A 24,100-nucleotide genomic window follows, 5' to 3' on the forward strand; every position below is an offset into this window, starting at 1 on the left:
AGTGGGATAAGAAGCCGTACCACCGGGCGGGAGCCCGGTACAGCACCTGGAGGGCCCCGGAGGCCCGTTCTTTGGCGCCGTCCAATCAGTCGCTCCTTGCGCGACTGACGCCGTCGGACGGCTGATAACCAACCAATCGCGGCGAAGGAGAGCAAGGCGTCTGTTTCCGGTTCCTGAAACGGAGAGCTGAGCAGCTGGAGACGGAAGTGGCGCAAGTCTCGCTCTCGTCGAGGTACCTCGAGATTTCGACGACCGTCGGGTGGCTTGAGTGTGGACACCACAGGGGTGACACAAACCCGCCATTGTTGTAACTACCCTCAAGCGGGTGCTTTTGGCAAAACTGCCATCTTGTCCTGGTCGCACGTCATAGAAAACGTCATTTTAAGGTCATGTGACTTTGTTTACATGTCGTTTTGCCGCTTACCGACATATTGTCACCGTCTTAACACGAAGGGATGGCCGTATTTAGCCAGCGTAAAGTATGCGGTGCTTCTTCCGCAACATGGTAGCCCATTTCACCTTAGTTTAAGTACATCGCATAGGCTCGGTAAGTCTTAACGCGCGGTCGTCATCACATCTTTGGCAACAATACGAGGCTTTATGTGTAAAACTGCGCGTTTTACTGCGAGATTATCGGATAGAAATAATTACCGTGATCGAAAAACATCCCAAAACGTCGTCCAGAAACAACAACCGCATTGTTTACAAACGGTTTGGCCGACAATCACGGGCGCCGCCATCTTTTAGGTCACGTGCGCCTTGACGTTTCCTGTGACGTACGACCAGGACCTGTCCAGGATGCATTGCGTTCGCGCAGCACGCTTTCGTCTACGGAGCAATACATTGGATGCCACCCCTGTGGTGGACACCCTTGCCGTTCTCCGGTCGCCGTTTCAAGGAACGGGAGCGGGCGCCAGGCGGTGGGAACTTAGCTTTAGGCAGAGCGACATCCTCCTCAACGCGTCAAGTCGCGCCAAGTCACTCTAGCTCCTCAAGACACCCTCTCTTCCATTGTTGCCAGTCACATTCACGTAGACGAGCACACTCGTGGCAACCATCTCTCTCCAGTACCGTAACAATACAAATATATGAAATGCGACGAATCAGGAAATTTGCTACTTTCAAGTAACATAACTGAATAGAATCAGGTACCTCGTTAGTGTTTCTCCGTTTTGTACCCAACCTTCATTTCCAATGGAAGTGAAATAAAGGCATACATACATACAAGTAACGTAACAGCAGCTTTGGACAATAGACCTCTACCCGAGAAACGTCATCATGACGTTGGTAGACAGACCGAAACCGAAACAAATCGGAAGGGGGGAAGGCTGGGTTTCACGAATGGGCACTTGTTCGCTTCCTCCTACTGAAAGAAAAGTAGGACAGAAGGTCGCGCTCCTTTCAGGGACCATCGTAATCCCCTCAAGACCGTGGCTTTCGGGCGCCACCTTATTCGCCCCCTAGCTTCGAGCGTAGTTCAACGCTCCCAAATTGGTGGCGTTGTCCAACACTATGACGTCATTTGTTTACAAACAGGGAGAGGCCTATTACACAGAAGGACAATCATAACTCTTGAGCCTCAAATGCCCAGTCACGTTATCCGATTATATGTTGCCAAGACTGCCACTAAAAATATATATATATATATATACGTCAGAGCTCTGGCATTTTTTTTTTCCTTTTATACTTCACTAGCTTTGCACTGGGCTTGCAGTGAGTGAGTTATCTCACCCTGACGGGAGGAATCACGTGTTACGTGACCTTCTGACGCCATCCACTCAAACGTTGCGTGCCTGCGTACTGTTGATGAGGCCCAACAAGGCCGAAACAGCTGTCCAGTACTGGCATGGTGACGTTTGAGTTACAAACATATGCTATACGTGCAGCCAAAGAGCTCTGGCATTTTTTTCCCTTTTATATATATATATATATATACACATTGTAGGAGGAGCAGGTTACCTTATGTAGTCGTTCCTGCAGAGTATCATGCCGTGCTTGGTGAAGCAGGAACTGCCAATGTCCGCCAGGGTTGCCTGGCAGCAGGAGCACTTGAGGCAGCCGTTGTGCCAGTATCGGTCGAGGGCGTGCAAGAGGAAACGGTCCAGGATCTTGGCGCCGCAACCCGCGCAGCACCTGGCCGCTGGCCCGTCCTCAAAGCCACCGCAACCGCCGGGACCCTAGGCACATTACAGAGGCGAGTTTGAAGAAAACAAACAAAGGGCAAAGGACGCGACGGAGTGGACACGGAGACTCACAGTTAAAAAAAAAAAAAACTTTTCGTTACGTGCATTGGCTTCCACTCCATTTATGCACAATGTACTGTAGCGGCCGTATGGCCAGTGTCATCAGCAGCGTCGGTAGCGCACTTGGCGCCAGCATTAAAACCTCGCGGCCGCAGTTTTGGTTCTGGCCGCCGACCGGATTGCCTGTCTCTCTCTCTCTGACTCCTATTGCTTTGTCGCGACAGTCCCATAACTGCATGGCACACTGGACGTGTACCGTAACCATAATAATTCGCCCATTCATGTCGGGAGGCAAGTAGGATCATGAGTGACGCCGTCGGTCCGTGGATTTCCTTTCGCAAGAAAATAGTTCTTTAACGCGTTCTAAGAAATCTCAAAACACGGTGTCCCGTATTTGACGTCAGGACCTACACTGTCTAGGAACCACCCAAGCAGCACAACATCTTGGTCCAATATTGGGCCAATATTGGTAATACTGGACCAATGTTGGGCCGGATTTGACAATAATGGTCCAATATTGGGCCAATATTGGTAACACTGGACCAATACTGGGCCGGCTTTGACAATATTGGTCCAATATTGGGCCAAGATGTTGTGCTGCTTGGGCATCGTACCCAAGTTCGCGTGCTTGGCCGGGTCCGAGTCCAGGTCATGAGGTATGAATGATGCGGTGGAACATGCGCGGACGGAACGGTTCTTGTAGTCAGTTCAGAAGACACAACAGAAGGCCACATTTGGGACGATGTCTTTCATGACATTGACAGCCATAGGTGCAGAGCTTCCAGAGTGTGACGTACCTGATAGAGGGCTTCTGGAACGCATCCAGTGGGGCCGCCAGGTGGCCCTCCGGGGGGAGGTTGAAGTCCTCCTTGTGGGGCTTTGAGGGCGTCTACGACGCCGACCGTGGATGCGGCGCCCCCGGCACCGTCCCAGCAGCGGGGCGGGCCGCCCGCGCTAGGCTGGCCAGCCCACATGCCACCACCGAGTGGAGCCGCTGGCTGCTCGGCCCATGCCACGGCCGGGTCCCGCCTGGAACACGATCACGACACCCAAAATTAGCTTTTATGTCGACAACACAAATTTATTTTGACGTTGTTACAAATTTTACAGCAAAGTGGGGTAATGGACGCGCCTAAAACCGGCATCCCGAATACCATCTCCATTTTTTTCTTTTAAAATCAATCAATCAATCAGTCAAAACCGGCATCGCGAATACCGAAACACCCTGTCAAGAGTCACTATCTCTCACGCGTCTCCAGTGATGCCAGCGAAGTCGACGAGAACCAACGGGAAAGGCCGAGCTTCTTGCTCCTCTGACGTCAGAGATGGAGTAGTAGTAAATTTTTTTTCCTCAGCACTCTGGCGTGCATGGTAGGTACAATGAGCCACATCAATCAATCGAAGTATCACAACCAGTTTAAGCTATTAGACACGAAGCTTCGTAAACTCTCTATTTAGGAACATAAGTCGAGAATATTTTGCCATTTCGAACGCCTCTCCTTCACTCCATACACCGAAGCAGCACAGCATCTTGGCCCAATATTGGCTAGATGTTGACAGTACTGGACTGATATTGGCTCGATATTGCCGATATCCAGCCAATATACTATGCTGCTTGCCCAAGCAGCACAAAATCTTGGCCCCATATTGGTCCAATATTGGCAATACCGGCCCAATATTGGTTCAACTGTGGACCGTTATTGCCTATTGCCAATATTGGACCAATCTTGGACTGGTATTGCCAATATTGGCCCAATCTTGGACCGGTATTGCCAATATTGCACCGGTATCGCCAATATTGGACCAATATCGGGCCCAGGTGTTGTGTTGCTCGGGCATGGGCAATTACTCTAGCTCAACGTTGCTCTCCCAGACAGTAGTAGCCTAATTACGACATCATACGACCAACGCGACAACGCTTGAGCTGACAGACGACAATTTCAAAACAGTTCTACTCCCACGATTGATTGACTATACAAAAACGTACACGTTTGTCAGTGCTGAGCAAACGTGTCTACCGAAATCCTTTAGCCTGTATAGCTAGTCAAAATTAGGCACCTATTCAAACGAATATTGATTTACGACGACAGCGAATTTGTCCAGCATGGACGCAAACAAGTTAACGTGACTATATAGTCTCGCACAACTGCGCAATGAAGTTTCTTTTTCTCCGTCGCTGACGAAATAGACGTATTTTCCCGTCGTATGTCTCTCGCTATTTTGATGACGTGTCACTCTGAACGGCGTAACAGATGTTATGCGTCTGTTTCAGTCGGCTGTCCTGCTTGCATGTTTTTTTTCTTCCGCTTTTTATTTTAGATAGTTTTAGCGAAGTACAAAAAGGCGTTGTCGCATGTGGCAGTTTATTCCTAAAGGCCTGTACAGACTCGGGCAGAGCAATATAAATGTGTAGACGTTGCTGATTTTTTATTTTATTTTTTCTGGGGGCGGGGGTGTTGTTACGTGGAGAGGACCACGTGGTCTGGTGACGTCAGCCTCGACCGAACAGCTGTGGCGTGTATTTATTCACACACTTGTACTCGACATTTCCATCTGGTAACCAATGATACACTGTGTTTTTTCTTTAGAGAGAGACTCATGGCTCGAAACCCTTAAATAGCGTGGAATTTGAAAATGACATTTTCAAGGTCTGGAAAACCCTGGAAGTTTCCATGGTCCTTAAAAACTCTAAATTTTGCATTTTTTTTTTCTCATGGAGCTGCTAGTGCAAATTTCACTTATCCGGAGTCAGAACTATATAGTTGAACTATGGTTCGATGTTATAGTTTGAAGGCACAGTAGCTGGCACTCTTTGCAATAGGAATCAGAAGCAAAAAATGAACGGTGCCCTCCGTTGTATTAAACGTTTTTTTTTTCTGTCCTATGACCGTTAACATTCAGGAGCCGTCAGTCACGTTTATGAACGGATCACTAAATATTGCGCAGTCCCAGTGTATTCCCTCGTATGATACCTGTAGGCTGACACACGCGCCCCCTGTAGGTTATAAATCTTTTCCTGAAATGTTGAAGCGCATTTCGTAAAATGTGTTTTACATACCCAAAATGACTGCCGAACCTTAACAGTGCCTCGAAAGACCTTCGAATTTTTGTTACAGAATTCGGCGTGGACCATGAGGCTACATTCCAACCCTCCTCTCTATCGGCTCCGTTAGACGTGGAGGATTTGAACACGACAACTGTTCCATGGAAGTTCCAAGAATAGTTTTACGCGCGGCTAGGTAGTTCCACACAAGTAAGTTGCACACAGGTACGTAGTTCCAAATAAGTAAGCTGAACACCTCTATAGTTCCAAATAAGGTTTTTGAACACGACCAAGTTCCATCAATCAATGCCTGTCATGAGAGGTACATGCCAACCTCGCGTTGAGACAGTCGAAACGAATTTCGATTTCCTCAAAACATTTCCTCACAGAGAGTCCCACAAAAATGACTATTAGGATTTCATCTTTTCCTTCGTCCGTATAAACCCAATCTCTTTATTGTTTTATTGCCCTTATTTATTGGATCGCTTTCCTTTTTTTTTTTTCGAACGCGAGGAGGGCGAATTGCAGCCGATCAAAACGAAAGAGGTCACGAATCGATATTCTCGAGGTGGGGGAAAAATATCTTCCCGGAGACCCCCCTTAATCGAAGTCCTTCTACTACGATATCCTTCATTCCGCATTTTATTCGAAGGGCATCAAATTGATCGGCGCAGTACACGTGTAATACCGACGCTCTTTTCTTGCGTATAGCTATATACAAGCGCGATAAACAGACTCCTGAATGTCAATATATGAGTTTTCTTTTTCTTTTTCGAAGCTGTTACGAAACCAGGAAAATAAAAAGAAAACGGAGCGAGTGTACTTTGAGGTTGGGCTTCACTGCAAAACACGGTAAGTCTTCACGCGCCACATTTATTTGTTCGAGAATACTGCTGGCGGTACGCAGAGATTATCCCCTTGGAGTGTAAATTAGTATAAAATACTACATATACTGTTAAGTATGAAATGTATGAAATAATGAGAGTATAGGAGAGAGACGTCACAAGCATGGATCGGAAAAGTTATTTTTTTTTCGGTTCGATTCGGGTTCAGGTTCAGGCATATTGGTTCGGTTCAGGAAAGTGAATTTTGAAGCAGATTGCCATGGGTTAAAAGCAACCACGTCCTTACGATTCTCGAACAACACAAATGTACTTTTGTATGTATCTTTCATCGGTACTTTTGTTGTTGTTGTTGTTGCCGACACAGTATAGTGGTTCACAGCAACACTGCGTGTTACAGATCTGCATTTCGGGTGCAACGTTATACGGTAGCATACTGTACTCTCTACGTTCACTCATGGTATTCACCCTGCCAAGGGACTGGCCGTTATATTCACAGGCCAAAATGAAAACTTGGGGTTGCTGGACGACAAAAATCGCGTACAACGAAGCCTATAACTGCAAAAAGGACTACCTCGAAACTAACACAACTGAGTGAACGCAATAGCTGCGAGGAGGAAGTACGTCGCTCACTTGGGTTGCAGTTTTGTTCAGTTTCGTTTTCTGTTTCGAATTTGTTTGGCAACGCGGCTCAATCCGCTGTGCAACTCGTAGTTTCGATCTCTCACAACGCACATTACGTCAGAAGCGTTTCGGGAACCGGAAACCACCTAAATTTATTTCAGTTCAGTTCCAGTTCAGTTCAACGCGAAAAAAAAAAAAAAAAAAAACTGGTTCGGTTCTGTACGGGATCAGCGAAAAATACGAGATTTTAGCTGGTTTCGGTTTGGGTTTAGTTTCAGTTTCAGTTTCGATCCCTGGTCACAAGACGTACTTTCTGGCCGAAAAAGAGGCCCCCAAAGGCTCGAATGCTCGCGAATGATCACATAATGATGATGAGGGCGCTGACAATGTTTCGGTCACGCAATATTGAGATCGGAAAATCATGGAGGGGATGTTTAAAGATGACGAGTTGAAGGTGAAAGCGTAAGTGCCGCGCTGACACGGCAACCCTTGTGTGCATGTCTTTGGGAGAGGCTTTACCGCAGAACGGTTACTTTTGGAAAGCAGACGACAAAAATGCGTGAACGGTAAAATAAAAGTTACTTTTCTGTATGGTTTAAGACATGGCGCAAGATCCCACGTTTCGCGGTTACACGGTGTATGATACACAACGGTGGCATGATCTTCTCTTTGACACACAGCGCATTACTTTCCAAGAAGAAAAGTAGAATAGCATAGGTTCCTGTGGCGTTATGTTTCACCTGACGATATGTTCCTTTTTTGCTGACCAGGCAAAAAAAACAACGCCCATTTAACATCGCTCTCGACTGAACCCTAGACCCCCAAACCCAAGAGCTAGCCACGTCAAATAAACAGTTGCGGTATGCGAACTCTCTCCTAAATCTCACTTTGTTGCCTTTTATTTTTAATCTCCGAGCGAAAAACGAATTCTCATCCTCTTTCTTTTCCGGAGCAACCGCTCCCCCCCCCCTCTCCCACTTCGCCCCTCCCTCAGTCATTTAGTTCCAAAACCCCCGTTACCGTCGCGAAGGTTTTAAAAATACGCGCGGTCTCTACACGTGCACTCCAGATGGCAGCACGCGTACGACACAAAAACCGGCGCCGCGTCGTTGCTTCAAGTAAACACATATAGGACACAAAAAAAGAACCACGAGGAGAGGAAGGAAGCAGAGACCCCTTGCGCCGGAACAAGAGTACAGGGCCTCCTAATAGAGCACGGACCAGGAAAAGAAAAGCAGACGACAGTCTCTCCGAGCTATGTGGCCGCCGCCACAGGGCGCTCGTTGACATCTTGCCGATCTCGCGGTAATGAACTTCAAGCAGTGGCTGGCTGCGGTCATTAGGCGACTCTGATTGATCGACTGATTGATGGAAGGGTGACGGCGGTTTTTAACGCCGTAACAACTTCCCTTCTGCTGTCGTCGGAGCCGAGTTGCGTACCTGGTGTTTCGACATTGGAAGTTGTGTACGCGGCCCCACAGACACAGTTGCGTCGCAAACGCATAATTCGAATGAAAATGTGGTCTCTTCGTCTGAAAAAGGACTACATAAATATCGTGTGAAGGGTTCTTTCTCATAATTTCTCGCGAAATAACGACGTAACCTTACTTTAAAGCAGAATAGCTCTCAAACTAATCACAACTCTACTACTCCGCTTTAACTACTACTGTGTAAGTAATTAATGCTACATTTTTTTAAAGACTACCTCGTCTTTCGAGTCCCTGCGTTCGTTGTTTTTTTTTTTGTTTTTTTATCTGCCTTTCTTGATATGAATCATGCAATCGTATCAGACAATGGCCGAATAATTCAGCATTTGAACAACAGGTAATAGCCTGAGAGAACTACAGCTGGCTAACCTTTTTAGTGACTTTCATCTCTCATAGGTAATAGCCTGTTTTCCAGGCGCTACGTGGACAGATGTAGAGAGGACTGGAGGAAAGAGTACGTAGGAGGATTAGTGCGCGTCCTGGCCCCACGTTAGAGGGAACTCGAACTCTGCCGGGAAACCCAGCAAAACCCTTTGACAGCAGAACAATTCGTGTGCGGAACAATTCGAACGGTCGTGTTTCTGAACCAAAGAACGGTATCTCGAGTGGTGAATGACAACGTTACAATGTATTCTTATTACATTTAATTAGGAAAATAAGTGTTATCGAGGCTTAGCATGACCCGAGGAAATCATGTACAGTCAAACTCCTTTACAACGAAACTCAGGGGACAGCAAAAAAAATTCGCAGTAAAGGTATTTTCGTTAAAAAGGATGCCCATTATTGGACCTATAGGGCTCCAGCGGGACCGCAAAAAAATTTGCTGTAGTGGTATTTTCGTTAAAAAGGTGTTCGCTATAAAGGAGTTTGACTGTATACGTTTCGAGCATTATGTTGTGAGAGGGAGAAAGGTGGTGGTGGTGGTGGTGATGGTGAAAATGGCTCGCCGTTGTCGGTCTCACAGATGCGGGCAACGCCACGACTGACGCCCTCGGGGAATGTGCGTCCTGGGCAGACTTCTAAGGGAACTGTGCCGACGTATGTCTGAAAGCGTCTGAGAAAAAACCCCAGACAGCACAGCCGACACCCAGATTCGAACCCGGGTACCTCCCAGTCTGGACGCGTAACATGACCAGCACGCACACACATGCATGGGAGAAAGTGGGGTCCCCGCGTAATGTCATTCTTAGATTAAACACTACTATCTAATAGCAGCATTGGAATTGACCACCTCCCATGACTTCCCAGCATGACTAATGGAGCTTGCACCAACGAGCGAATGAATGTACGTATCCCATACTCAGTAGTGAAACGAAACATTCAGTCCTAACAAGCAGAGATAGCCCAACCGTGAGACAGCAGGATTTGAAGGGAAGAAGCATTCCTAACTGGGAAGCCACGGTTAACAACGGTGGCAGTATTGATCCAGCGTGAGCGCCTTGTTTTCCCCGGGAGAATAAAGCGCCGTGTCGTGCGTTAAAATAATAACGATTATTTTTATGCATTATGTATTGCATGATCCGCCGCTCCAGCCACCTGGCGGGCAGACTTCATCGGTAATCCATTAAAGCTATAATCGCCACAGTTGCCACGCGCAGCTTTTCTATCGGTGTATCTGTCCCGCTGCCTTGTCTGGAACCCCCCCCCCCCCCACCTCCCGAATGCGTTGCAGTAATATACAGCCCACCCCCAGACACACTCAGAAGCGGGTATTCGGAAGACTAGTACGCAGGGCCTCACGTTTTCCAGTTAAATAAATATTCTAATTATCATAATTCATCGCGAGAGAACTATGACGTCACAGTCCAAGGGTTCATTTCGTTCGCTTGGGGGCGCCGTGTTCAACGTCTCCAGCGGAGTGTGTAAGATGTTTGTAGCCATCAGTCGAATTGCTGGTGTCCTCAAATAAACAACAAAAATATAAAACACTAAGCTTCAGTGTTTTATATTTTTGTTGTTACTTTTGTCTAGTGGATCTAGACCCAACCCTCCTATATACTTCAACTATAGTAAATATACGTCTAAGAAATTCGCGTGGTGGAAATCGGATGTTCTTTGGCAATCCATCATTCAGGATGAAAGCGCGCACGAAAGCTTTCTCAAACACACGCGAACAAGACTTAGACGCGGGACAAAATTCATCAACCAGCAAATCTTGCTGTTTGCGGGTTTTGTCCTGTATACTTCGTGTTTTGTCGTCGTGCCTTTCCTCAAACTCAATGAAATGTTACCTTGATGATGATGATAATTAAAAGGAAAAAAAAGGGGGATTGTAGCCCTCATCACGAGGGCCGGCTACCCCAGATCACCTTATTCCAAGCTACACTCTATAGCTTGCTTGCTTGCATTCTACTTTTATGTTATACACTCAAAAAAATTCCTTAGACTTTTCGTGACGTCATTAGCAGCAGCCTCGTGCATCAAGCTGTTCGAAAGCATCCCAGCAGAACGAGTACCAGAAGTAAAAAGCAGCTTAAAGCGTTGTAGCATCTTTGACGTGGCATATAGTTCCGATAAAGGGAGAACAAACCCTGTTCCTCGACTGTCCTGTTTATCCTGAGTATCCTGCACTCTTAAAAATGAACTTCACCGCATAGCACGCTCCTAACCAACCATAATCTCGAATGATATCGTTATCTGCCCTGATTTGTTGAAAACGGTAGGCGTACGCCTTTTTTGTGACAATTATGAACAGCATAAGTGTCACAAAAAGGCGTACGCCTCCCGTTTTCAACAAATCAGGGCAGATAACGATATCATTCGAGATTATGGTTGGCTGGGAGCGTGCTATGCGGTGAAGTTCATTTTTAAGAGTGTGAGTGTCCACACTAGCTACCCGTGGAAAGACGTCTCCAAGAAAGTTAATGAAGACTCTCTAAACTCTCTAGTACTTGTTGCGCATCAGGAAACGTGTAAGCTATATACGGAGATGAGACTGCACACACATTCATAGAGCGCAAGTTGTATCATCACCTGTGCCTAGCGCACTTGATTACATCGAGCAACAGCTGCTCGTGTGTACCGTATGTGGCCGGGAACAGAACAAAGCCCAGCATGAGACGACTATGTATAGGAACATCTCTCTCGCTGGGTGGATAAGGACGCAAATTTAATCATATTGCCGTCCTTTCCGTGGCGTGCCTGGAATTAGGCACTGCCCATATACATGTTATACGGCGGTGTTATAAAAATACTGTTACGGTCCCTCAAAGTGCCAGAGTTGATTTGATGACGATGATCGTTACTTCCAGCACCGTGTGTTGGAGATTTCTGGCGCACGCCAAAAGAACCCCTGGTGGCCGAAATTATCCCCAGTCCTACCCTGTGGGATGTCGCCACACAAATAGGTAGATTTACATACGTGTAAATCTACTTCAATTAGTACCTACGGTGGTCATTTGTCGTTTGACGGCGAAAAGCAACTAAGCCGACAAAGTGAAATAATAAATACAGTCAAACTCCTTTACAACGAAACTCAGGGGACAGCAAAAAAAATTCGCAGTAAATGTATTTTCGTTAAAAATGATGCCCATTATTGGACCTATAGGGCTCCAGCGGGACCGCAAAAAAATTTGCTGTAGTGGTATTTTCGTTAAAAAGGTGTTCGCTATAAAGGAGTTTGACTGTAGAACATGAGCAAGTTCATTTGCGCTTGGGGAATAGGGAATCCAGGGATGGACCGATATCTTATCGCAGACTTAAAAACAATGAAAAAGAAAAAAAAATGAATAAAACATTCAACATATCGCAAGGAAGTCACGGCAAAAGTGGTGTTTGCCTTCGTCCGGGGACACTGCAGTGCGCATCCGCTATCTGCGGATTCCCAGAGGTCGCAATCCGTCACTGACACGTATACGAAAGGGCGAAGAAGGTGATGAGAGAAAGACGCAAAAAATCAGCAACGAATATCTCGCAAATTAGGGACTTTAAAAAAAATAAAATATCAAACTAGGACGAATAAAAGTGGTAAAATTCGACGGGGGCCTCAGGTGGAGTCTTCAGCCGCAGAAGCTGGAGACTGAATCATCACCGGCTGCTTATTGATTGCAGCCATTCAAAACTCTAACGAACCCTCTTTGTCACCTTCGTTATACCTCGCCCCTCCTTTCTTCCTCTTCTCCCCCTTTCCACGCCCCTCACCAACCGCGCGGGACGAAAGAATGCAAGATGGCGGCAGCGTCACCGCGGCGGCTCCTGCTGCAATTAATATCGCATTGTCGGTACAGGGTTGCCAGTCGACGAGACTTCGTTGCCGCCAGAGCCCCCCCCCCCTCCCCCCACCCTCTATTGTCGTCCACTCCTCCGTATTTTATTTATTCGCCCCCTTTTTAGCGTTTGTTAAACTTTCGTCGGGGCTTTTCAATGCGTCGTGTTTTGTTAATGTGTGCCGATGACGTCAAGGACTATACTTGGTCGGTTCCCAGGCCCGTGATTATTTCGTCGCTTTTTATTGGCGTGAGAAATGTTTTACGAGCCAATAAAACTTGTTGGATTGGATTCGATAAACGAGGTCTCGTTACTTTCTCGACTGACTGTATATACAGTCAAACTCCTTTACAACGAAGCTCAGGGGACAGCAAAAAAAAAAAAAAAATTCGCTGTAAAGGTATTTTCGTTAAAAAGGATGTCCATTATTGGACCTATAGGCTCCAGCGGGACCGCAAAAAAAATTTGCTGTAGTGGTATTTTCGTTAAAAAGGTGTTCGCTATAAAGGAGTTTGACTGTATACAGTGAACCCTCGTTAATATGACCCCCGATAATCTGACATACACGCTTTACGACCGTACTCCTGGGGAACAATGCAGTGAAACCTCTGCAAATCGCCCCCGTTAATATGACAATTCCGCATTATGACCAGAATTTTCGGGAACGACCATGGTCATAGTAACGAGGGTTCACTGTATGCCTGTTGTTTTTATCCGTTTAGCGCACGGTGACTCACAGCTTGGAACGTTCTCTTCAGGTCTCTGATTTCTTGTTAGCACTATACAAGTTGCTTTGACACGCCGTCTTCCGCAATGGGGCGTTAGATACGGTGTGCCGCGTACCGTAGGTGGGCAAAAATTAATCCGCAGACCCACGACTGTGACGTCCCTCATGACGTCACAGTTGTCTCGCGACGTAAAGACACAAATTATTAATGGTTAGCGCCACGGAGCAACTGCAGCTATGAGGGCCGCGGATAGACGGGGGGAGAAGGTAGCGGGAGAGAGAGTGAGAGACGGGACATTAGAGGAGGGAGTTTTTAGGGGAGGGGGACACGTCCTGGGGCCCACATCGGTAGGAACAGTGCTGACGTCCGAAGGGGGAAGGTCCGAAGGAAAACTCAAGGAAAACCTCGGAAAACACAGGAATTCGAATCCGCAGTGTGAGGAACACCCACATATTCCCATGTGAGGAAAAATATAGAAATGATTTGCGGAGAAGGCTTGAAACAAACAGCCCAAATACAGACATCTAGACAGAATGCATCCTGAAGAAAAAATATCACTGGCTTGACTTCATCTCAAGGCACTGGCCGCATGTATGAAGTGTCTTCGTGATGAAAAATTAAAAAAAAAAGAATAGTTGTCTGCTTTTGCTCAGTGGCGTAGTTGTCGCTATCGGTCCAAAATTTTTTTTCAAACTACCTTTAATACGACGAGAGCCTAAAACCACGACGACACCTTGCATATCGAAGTTTTTGTATATTTGAGAATACATCATAATAAGTACGAGCAAGGCTATAGGAGACTTTCAAAACGAAAAAGACAAAGAAGAACTCTTTCTTTTTCACGAAACGAAAAAGTCTGCTGTGCGCGTTGTGGCGGAAAATTTGAAAATTATCCAAACACATCTTGGGGTGAAAATTGCACAAGTGCGATAATTTCTATTAGTTAAATGCAGAAGCGTCAGACCAGTATATGGTAGAGAGTTGAGAAGTTATTTTCGTAACTTTTCGGTTGCGAAAAAGTCTTCCTCATGTATCGGTATCTGTGCACGCGACAGTCGGAAGCTTTGCCATGAGGACACCCTCCAACCGCATGCGTAAGGCGGCGCATCATAGCCGGCACTTCGTCATCTACAGTCGAGGGATGGCGCAGCGAGCGAAATGGTTCGCGCAGTCACCGCTTCACAACATTTTGGCGCTTGCTTGGAAATGCAGTAACGATGTTCTGCCGAACGCGATCCACACGACCCATTCGGCGAGTCCCCATCTACAGGGCCTTCCAAGAACTGGAGCGACCAGGTGCTAACCTGAGGCTATTCTCTGAATGGCCACTTCTGTGCGCCACTTCCGTCACTAGCTGTCCGAATCTACAGGGTCTTACCCTATAAAAGTCTACCCGCGCCGGCATGCCGTGCTCGGTAATTACTCAATGCAGGTGGCACATTGTGTTGCGTACGTATAAAACTCATGAGGACATTCAATCATGGTAAATATCGAAGTGATTGAGCATCGCAACACAAAGTTATAGCGCAAAATGTGCGACTCCTATAGTCAAAACAGCCTATAAGATGGCGGAGTTGCGAAGCGCAGTTGTGACGCAGCTCCCCAGACGGCGACGTGTCGCTTTGGCATGCAGAGGCGTTGCCGCGTAATGTTATTTCACTGCCTTTCTGTATAAGCAGACGACATCCCTTTTTGGTTGTCGTCTGCTAACTACGTTGGCAATTTCGTTCCTCACGTTGCTCGCTTCAGAAGCAGAATATGTACGACAGTTACGCGAAAGCGAATTGAAAACCGCAGTTCCACCCGAATCGCAGGATATGCGACACGTCTCCATCTGGGGAGCAGCATGTCAACTCCTCTTCGCAACACCGCCATCTTGATTGTTTTGACGACAGGAATTGCACGTTTTGCGTTATAACTTCGCGCTGCGTTGCTCAATCACTGCGAAATTTACCATGATTGAATTTCCTTAGGAGCTTTACATGTAGACCACACAATGTGTCCCCTGCACTGAGTAATTACCGAGCACGGCATGCCGGCGCGTGTAGACTTTTATAGGGTAAGAACCTGTACTCTTCTCGGACTTCGCGGTGAGCGTCGCGTCCCTATTGTTCGACGACGCTGTGACTTACTGCTCGACGAACACCGCGGCGCGCCGCTCACAAAACGCCTCATGCGGTTGGGAGTTGACAGCGCTGTCACAAGAGTTGGTACACTGGAATACAACGCTCGATATTGGCTATAGTAGCTTTTCACAAAGCCTTTCTTATGATACATTCTGAGCTTGCCCCCTCCCCCTCTTGGAAGAAATCCTGGGAACGCCCATGATGGTGTGAGTCATATTGCCTTCACCAACATTTGATGTCGCAGTCCTGGTTGGATCCTGGTGGTGTGATTCGAAAACACTGGTGAGATGTGGTGCCTGCAGCTGCACACATGCCAAGCAATGTTGCCAACGATCCAGTCGCTCTATCCGTCGTAATGTGGCAATATCGCAGGTGTTGACTTTGAATGTATGCGATCCAGTCCCTTCGTTCCACAAGCAGACAGTAAGGCCATTGCGGCTCGGGGCTGAAACGGAGTGCAAGGAAGTAGCACCCCATGGTACGCCGTCGGAAGACCAAACTGAAGATTTGGGCTCACGGCCAGAATTAAGCTTGGACGCCATCTGTTGGTCCAGCTTCAGTGCATCGGAATCGTGCATCTACACAGAGGGGGCCCTGACTGCGTCATTGTCCTTGAAAGTTAATTCTCAAGTGATCCTCGAGGGATGACAGTTGCTTTGAAAGGAACTTTGCTTGAAGGATATGCAAAGCCTTCGTCTTTTTAAAGACCAAGCATATATCTTGGGCCCAGCGTGGTGACGACTAGGGATAAAGCCTCCATCATCGCCAGGAAGGAAACCCGAAGCCGATATTCAACCCTTTACCATCTTCACCAGTCACCAATACCAACAAAACACGACGAGTTCCGTGGAAAAATCCACGTGCACTTGTACTCCGTGTAAGAGCCGTCTCCAGTAGCAAAGGGCACTACCTCGATCTCTCAGACCTCCGTGATCCAAGTGAAGCGGTAGCGACGCGCTGCGGTCTGGCACAGGACTACCTATAGGTCATCGGGGCGGAGTCGCCTGACTAGTCCAGGTCGTACACTGAGTACGTATATAAGCTCGCAATGTTGTAGATTGATGTATCATGTAGGTGTTCAGAAAGTATATACTCTCATTAGAGGGTAAGCGTGACAACATTTTTTTTTTTTTTTTTGCAGTGGTGTGTCTAGCGAGACATGCTGAGTTACGGCAGAATTTTTTTTAATAAAAAAATCCGCGTTAGCGCCGCGAAGCAACTGTGGCTATGAGCGACGTACAGACGTGGACAGATGGAGAGAGGACAGCAGGAAGGAGGGCGAGACAAGAGGGGCTACTATATGCCTCCTGGGCCGACTTCAGGGGGAACCGTGCCAGGAAAGTCTGCCGGAAACCGCAGGGAAGACCTCAGACGGCACAGCCGCCGATGCCGGGGTTCGACCCCGCTACGCTACGCGAGCTGGTAAAAATAAAGGATAAAGAAACTTTGTTATAATTGATGCTGGGCTTACGTTGGAAAGTGTGCAAGGCGTGCACGTAAACTGGTAACAATAGCTAGCATTTAGTGAATAGTTTTCACTCAAATGGTTCGCAAACGGTTTCACGGAGGGCCGCTAAGGAGGGAGTTTTAGTGAATCGTTTTCGCTGAAACGGTTCGCGGACGGTTTTGTCGCTGGCCAATCAAGGGTATTCTATTACGAGTCAATACCCGTTTCCATTGGCCCTCGGCGAAAATATTTTGCAAACCGCCTGAGCAAATACAATTCACTAAAACTAGTTAAGAAGAGGAAGTGACTCAGAACTGAATGCGGCAAAACCGTTTGCGAACCGTTTGGTTAAAAACGACTCACTAAAACTCCCTATTTGAGAGTTAGTAGACCGTCGATAACGTGGCTTCCGAAGTACCGTGTCTACCGCACCCAATCAATAGATAAGATTCTGAATCATGCACGCTGCCATTCGGTCCGAGAGATATGATATCTTCACGGTGACGGTGTCAAGGATCTATACTAAGGCTCTCTATTGTCTGTACGCGTATCTATGGTTGTTATCGAAGATTAATACACATTATATAATACACACAGAAGTCTTATTGTGTATTATAATATTATAATGTGTATTAATGTGTATTATAGTATTATAATGTGTATTATAATACACACAGAAGGGCGTGGCAGATAAGTAGGGAAAGAAAATGATAATTGGTAGCTTTACGTCGCTAGACAATACGATCAGTTCTAATGAATGACCGACGATATCCTGCGTGGCACGGTACTTGGCGGAGGATGTCGAGAAAAAAAATATAAAAAAATCGGAAATTACTACAAAAGTGCAAAAGTAAAACCCTAATAAATAGGTCCGCCCATTATTGCCTGGCGAAAAGCAAACATGCTTGTTGACTTTTCCCCGTCTTGGAGCAGTTCTTTCCCTTCTGCTGTTCGTTCTTTTTGTTTTGTTTTGTTTTTCACGACGACTCAAGAAATTACCGGTAGAAAATTCGGCGTTACTCGGAGGGAGTGGACCCCTCGAGAAACTTATAGCGTTATTGGACAGAGAAAGCCAAATAGCGGGGCACTTTGCAGTGCTTCCATATAAAGTATTTTTTACACTCCACGAACGACTGAAGCAGTATATATATATATATATATATATATAGAAGGACAAATACTGGGGCCGGAACTCCACTATATGAGTCAGTGATGGGATGGGAGAGGGAAAACAAAATGAAGCTGCCCGGTGGGTATGAGAAGAAAGATGCGACTGTGACGTACTCGTACGTGGACATACTGTGAGCAAAATTTTCGTGTCGACGTGGCTCCATAATTAGGGCCTGACTTTTTAGGGTTAAACCCGTATCCGCCCGATATTTACCCCCCGAACGAAATCTGTAAAATTCGGGTTTAACCCGAATCTACCCGAAAACATCCGGGTCACGTGGCACACTCATAAGCGTGCATTAAAATAAAGTGTGATAGCATTGCTAAACATTAGTTCCATGTTAAGACAAATTTTTATTAAACAAGAAAAAAATCACCCGAATACACCCGAATTCCTGACGACAGAATATGCCGTCACGGGATTTAGCCCGAACACACCCGAATTTTCAAATGAAAAATATCACCCGATATTTACCCCCCCGAATTTGGCCAAAAATAAAACCCGAAAAAGTCAGGCCCTACCCATAATTTCGGATATAAACGGGAAATGCGAGCAAGACACGCACATCCGGTTTGGGAGTGACGTAAGCATTGCCGGGCACAATGTTGCGGACGTCAAAGGGAGTGAAAAAAAAAAAAAAGATAATAATAAAGGAAGTATTCGGAAGGAATGAGATGGGGCGTCCTCTAGCACCGGAAAGTGAGGCCGAATTTACAGTCAATTGACGTCACCCCAAGTTTTCCGGTTTTACAATTGTAAAATCATGTTTACAGTTTGAGAGCTACTTTCGGAATTCCCGGACAGGTGTTCTCGAAGCGCACCCAATTGGCCTCCAAAGCTGCTTTCTGGGGTAACGTTAATTATTATAACTGCGCTGCACTGTGTTAATAATTACCGTTACTTGTCTTCGAATGACGCTTACTTCAGTGGCTTAAACGAGTCCCGTAAATTTCTGTCAGCACAATATCGTCTCTTTCGAGAGGCTGAGGATCTCCTACTACGTTCACGATTTCTTTTTTCTTTCTTTTTTTCTCTTACTGCTACTGGTCTTGTACAGGTTTCAAAACAAAGTATAACAATTAAACAGTTAAACAAGTTTTTACTGTCCGTGCGGACACTCATCACACCTAGTCAAGGATGTAGATTTCTAACTGCTCTTTCTCTAATTTATGGTTGTATATTGCGTACCACCATAATAGTAATCTAGTGGACCGTGACGTTACCGTTTTGCGTATACTACGGTAAGACGCTAGGTTTATCCTGCCCAGGCAGCAGTTGGTCACAATATATCCCGGCTCCGTTCTAAGAAGCCCAAGAATCAATTCTGCGTCCGTATAATTAACCGTTGCTGGCTATGCTTGCTTTATTATTGCTCGTGTACTTCCCTAAAGGGGGTCTGTCGGCTCACTCTATTTGTTATCCTTAGCGGTGAGTGCTCGCCGGCGTGTGTGTATTTTGGTCCGTCACACGGGTGGTTCGTTATGTAGCTCCTGCGTGCGTCGCGTGCGAAATGGGAACGGCTCGTTAGTGGCCAATCGTCGCCCTCGCCTTTGCGGAGCAGACGACGACTTGTAGCAGACGACAGCCCGCAGCAGACGATCGCTCTAAGCAGACGACAAAAGGCGGGAAAGAAAGACAGCATTCGTTTCAAAGGGTTGCACCAACAACTTCCCTGTCAGTTCGTGATTGTGGCTAAAATAACAGCGATTCCAATCAGTGGCACATGGCAAAGAGAAAGTTCCATGCTGGTCTGTTATGAGAAATGACTCTTCCGGCAAATTAATAGGGCAACGGAAGCGGGCGCTGTATAAGACAGGTGCATAGCGACGTCCTGATTGATTAGTTGATAATTTGTCACTTAACATACGTGCCACTATGCTTGATTTGTGAATTCAATTTTGTCGATCTGGGAAATCTGAAACATGCGATATATGTGCGGCAACACTGTCGTTTCCTCGGTGAAAATGCACGTATCTCTGTAACTTGTACCGAACCACTCGGGTCCCCTGGCCCTTTGTAGATTAGCCACAAGTGATGCGAGACCTGATATCAGAACGCTTGTCAAGCATCAAAGACTACCGCAACTATGAAATACAGCGTATACTGGCTGCACGACCATCTAACGGGAAACAAGGTACCCGTGCAACTTGTACCATGCCACCCGAGTACCCCAAGCTTCTCAGCGTCAACGACGAGTGATTTGCATCTTTTCGACGGAGATCTCGAAGTGAGAACACGTATTAATAGCCGCAACAACCACTGGGTGTTACGTACCGAATAGACTGTGTCTATCACTTCCCCGCGGACGACATTACTTGTGCAACTTGTACCTGTACATGTCAGCCGTGTGCCACAAGTGATCGGAACCGCTGTACTATGGAGATCTGACGTCACTTATCAGTGATCCACAACCTCTATTTCTCAATACTCGCGCAATTAAGAACAGCACGTTTGTCTTATTATCTTTTTTTTTAAATTCTTGTTTATTTTTGCATTTTATGCGACACAATCGTGGTAGCTTTTGGAAGGAATCCTCGACAGAAGAATTTCAATGGACGCAAAGACCCCTTTTTCCTCGCGCAAGACTATCACCTTTCACTTTGTAGCCTACGGTGACATGGCACAAATAAGCCTATATGTACCAGACCTTCCGAGACACCTACTTAACGCGCAACCGGAAGCCGTGGATAGAAGCGGAAGGAGGGATCTGGAAATCGACAATCGCTGCTCGACAGTTGGCGCTACACGAAAATGCCATTTGGGAGTTTTAGAGAAGTTACCCACCGAAATGGAAGCTTCATTCCAAAACGCCACGAAGAATACGTATATATATATATATATATACGTATAGTCATACGTAGGCTGCTCAGTGCATCGGAAAAGATGGATGGCGCGAGCAGCCGCTACCTCCATTACAACCTCCTAATTCTACGCCGACAATAGCAAAAATGGAGCCATTATCCAAACTCCCCCGATCTCGGGGAAAAAGGGTTAGGCTGGCGGAGGGGAAGGCGTCACTCGCGGTAAAGTGCAAGAAGGGAATGCACAAAGAGGGTACACTTAGCGCTGGGTACGAAGACTAAAAGGTACTTCGCTATTTGAACGGACGGAAAGCACAAAGCGTATACGATGGAGTAGGGCTAGCGCTCAAATGGATACTAAACGCAACACTAAAGTCTTCATCGCGTCCTGCCAGCGTGGTATAATGGAGCAGTTGTCCGCAGTAATCAAATACTGTTGTGTCGAGTACTATCGCTGTCTCGAATACCTTATCCATTGTAAAATGTGTGCTCGATACGAGATAGAGGAAAGGCAGAATTGTACTTTTAGCTTTATGTTGCCTTTAACTTTTTGCAAATGTAACTTTTGTGCATAGTGCATGACTTTTAATCGTCGCGAGGATGACTAATTCCACAAAAAGGTAAAAAAAAAAAAAAACGCTGCACATGGGCATCAAGTAAACTAGACGACACAAAAGTCGTTCAGCTTTCTACTGTTAATTTACTATTACTCAGTTACTGCCAAAAGGACCCTACCCATCTACCACGCCATCTGCTATCTGAAATAGCAGCACCCTTGCGTAATACGGACACTGATAAGTAGCTTAGGGATGATATTCGATAGAAATTACGTATTGAATTGGAGAGTGGATCCAGTCCTCCTTTCGCCCTTTGTGACGTGACATGTCATTGAAAAAAAAGTTATAAATGGCGCTTGTATAATGAATTAATTAATATTATATAATAAATGTGCTTCTCTCGTTCGTTCCTGGGTACGACAAGGTTTTAACGTTAAGTCGAGACAGTCAAATAGTAAGTAAAAAAACACAACGTTGCAATTAAGTTACCTTTTTGCTACAGTGTATATAATGATTCTAACCAGGGTTGCAGAATGGGATCACCCATTCCATTCCAATTCCATTCCTTTCAATTCCTCGGAATGAAAAGATATGGCCAATTCCCACTCCTGGAATGGCTTGGCAACTCCATTCCATTCCTTTAATTCCATCAATAAAAGAAACGGGACCGGTAACCGTGCTGGGTAGCCCATATACCCATCAAGGAAAAAGCAAAAAGACAAGGTTATTTCGGCCCTAGCCGCGTGGCACCCAGACCGGTCCATTCCAATTCCATTCCGCCAGCGAAAAAAAAAAAAGCCTAATTCCATTCCATTCCTAGGACAGTTTCCGCCATTCCATTCCAATTCCATTCCGGGCTCTGGAATGATTCCGGAATCATTCCAACCCCGGAGTGGCAACTCCGCAACCCTTTACAACATTCTGACGCGTTCTTTGCGAGGCAAAACAACTATAAACCGCTATTCAATAAAGTGGACACTAATCCAGAATAAATCAGACTAAGCTAAATAAGCCTGCTTACAGATAAAGCAAACGAACCGAGGCGAGCTCCATCTATAGGGACAAACCAACACTTTTTATCCTCCAAGCACTGCCACTCATTAGAGAGTTTTAATACATTGTACGTTATCGCCTTTGCGTACGTAAGGGATAGCGTGGTGGTTCTGCGCAATGCGCGAACCTCTCTTTATGTTTTGCGCGTGCGCAAAAGCACCCACGCTATCCCTTACGTACGCAAAGGCGTTAGCGTACGATATACTAAAATTCACTAAAAATTTGTCCTTTCGTGAATTAGTGCTTGCTGCTTGCCACTCGAACGTGACGTAACCCGTAGCAGTCGAACCAATCACAACCGTGCCTTCAGGGGCAGTAACCATGGCAACGAGCCGCCTTCAGCCGTATGAGCAGCCACTCGTACATACTTTATGTGCTTCACGACCTACTACGACTATGCTAGAGACCTGCACATCCCCAAAGCTGCCAGCACCGGGGTAGTAGTTCCGGCAATCGCCGCTTCGCTATGGGATTTGGCGTTAGCTAACACTATTTGCAACCACGTGATTTGCCGAAACCGCGGCAATGTATGGTGGGCTGTGTTGACAACGACGAAGAGGTACGGAAGAGAGTAGCGCGTGCTTAGCAACGGCCTGTGTAGCAGACGAACAACAGTGGCAATGATGATAATAGTGTACAGTGAACCCTCGTTAATATGACCCCCGATAATGTGACATACGCGCTGTACGACCATACTCTTGGGGAACAATGCTGTGAATCCCCTGCAAATCTCCCCCGTTAATATGACAATTCCGCATGATGACCAAAAATTTCGGGAACGACCATGGTCATAATAACGGGGGTTCACTGTACATGCCATTTCCTCTCCCCAATATTGCTATGTGGCGCTTGCAGCGGCCACTAGCGTAACTAATACCACAGTCACACGGGCAGTCTTCAACGACCATTGAGATCGATGACCATTGAAAATGCAGGTAGCACTCCCTAGCGTGTAATGTGCATGTCAACCTATCACGAAACACTGGATCCAATGCTCGTTGAGAAGTTGACGCGTTACCCGCTTGATGGCGCTAGGCGCATTTTCAATGGTCGTTGGTTTCAATGGTCACTGGAGATTGCCCGTGTGAAAGGGTTATAACGCTTGACCGGGCTCTCCCATAGGCGATTGCCATTTGTCCAGGTCTGCATGTAGTATAGAGTAGGTCGTGCCTCAAATCTTCTGCGCAGACTGACTGGAGCAGATGACAGCATCAACTGTACACGTGTCCACGTATAGCGAAGCTTTCGTGTAGTGCTGCTAGATTCTCATTATTACAGATAATACCCCTGTCACACGGGCAGTCGTCAATGATAATTGAAACGAATCGTCATTGAAAATGCGTGTAGCGCCACCTTGCGCGTAACGTCTCAACCTGTCGGGGGACATTGAATCCAATACTCTTTGGGAAGTTGACACGTCACACGCTTGGTGTCACTACACGCATTTTCAATGGTCATTGGTTTCAATGATCATTGAAGACTGCCCGTGTGACAGGGGTATAATACAGCATAAGTGCAGGCAAGGTGGTGCACAAATTCCGTAGAGTTCCCCGAGTGTGTGCTTCCTAAGCTCAGGCTTCTTCCAACTATGGAATTCTCATTATTCTTTCCGCTTGTTGTCAGTTGTATGCGACACACTGTATCAACATATAATCATGCACCGCACTATCAATTCCATTAGTGCCGTCGGGACGTTATATACAGATATATATATATATATATATAAAAGGATCACCCCGCAGTTTTTAGCGCAATCAAGACTCGATTCAAGC

At 46.4% G+C, this 24,100-nt stretch overlaps 1 protein-coding gene and 1 long non-coding RNA gene across 2 annotated transcripts in view; one reads left to right on the forward strand and one right to left on the reverse strand.

Moving 5' to 3' along the window:
• Window positions 1-5,532, forward strand: part of LOC135369007 (uncharacterized) — a 50,569-nt gene extending 45,037 nt beyond the window's left edge. Inside the window, exon 4 of the long non-coding RNA XR_010414921.1 lies at window positions 5,360-5,532. This is a non-coding gene — a long non-coding RNA (uncharacterized LOC135369007). The remainder of the gene's footprint in view (window positions 1-5,359) is intronic.
• The window catches only part of LOC135369006 (LIM domain transcription factor LMO4-like), a 77,947-nt gene that overhangs the window by 15,197 nt on the left and 38,650 nt on the right, over window positions 1-24,100 (reverse strand). Inside the window, exons 3-4 of the mRNA XM_064602598.1 lie at window positions 3,041-3,272; window positions 1,960-2,177 (exon numbers count right to left, since the gene is read on the reverse strand). Of these exons, the coding sequence (XP_064458668.1) occupies window positions 1,960-2,177; window positions 3,041-3,217 (395 nt within the window). The 5' untranslated portion in view covers window positions 3,218-3,272. The remainder of the gene's footprint in view (window positions 1-1,959; window positions 2,178-3,040; window positions 3,273-24,100) is intronic.

Source organism: Ornithodoros turicata, chromosome 9, assembly GCF_037126465.1.
Source record: "Ornithodoros turicata isolate Travis chromosome 9, ASM3712646v1, whole genome shotgun sequence".
In the NCBI taxonomy this organism is placed as follows: domain Eukaryota; kingdom Metazoa; phylum Arthropoda; class Arachnida; order Ixodida; family Argasidae; genus Ornithodoros; species Ornithodoros turicata.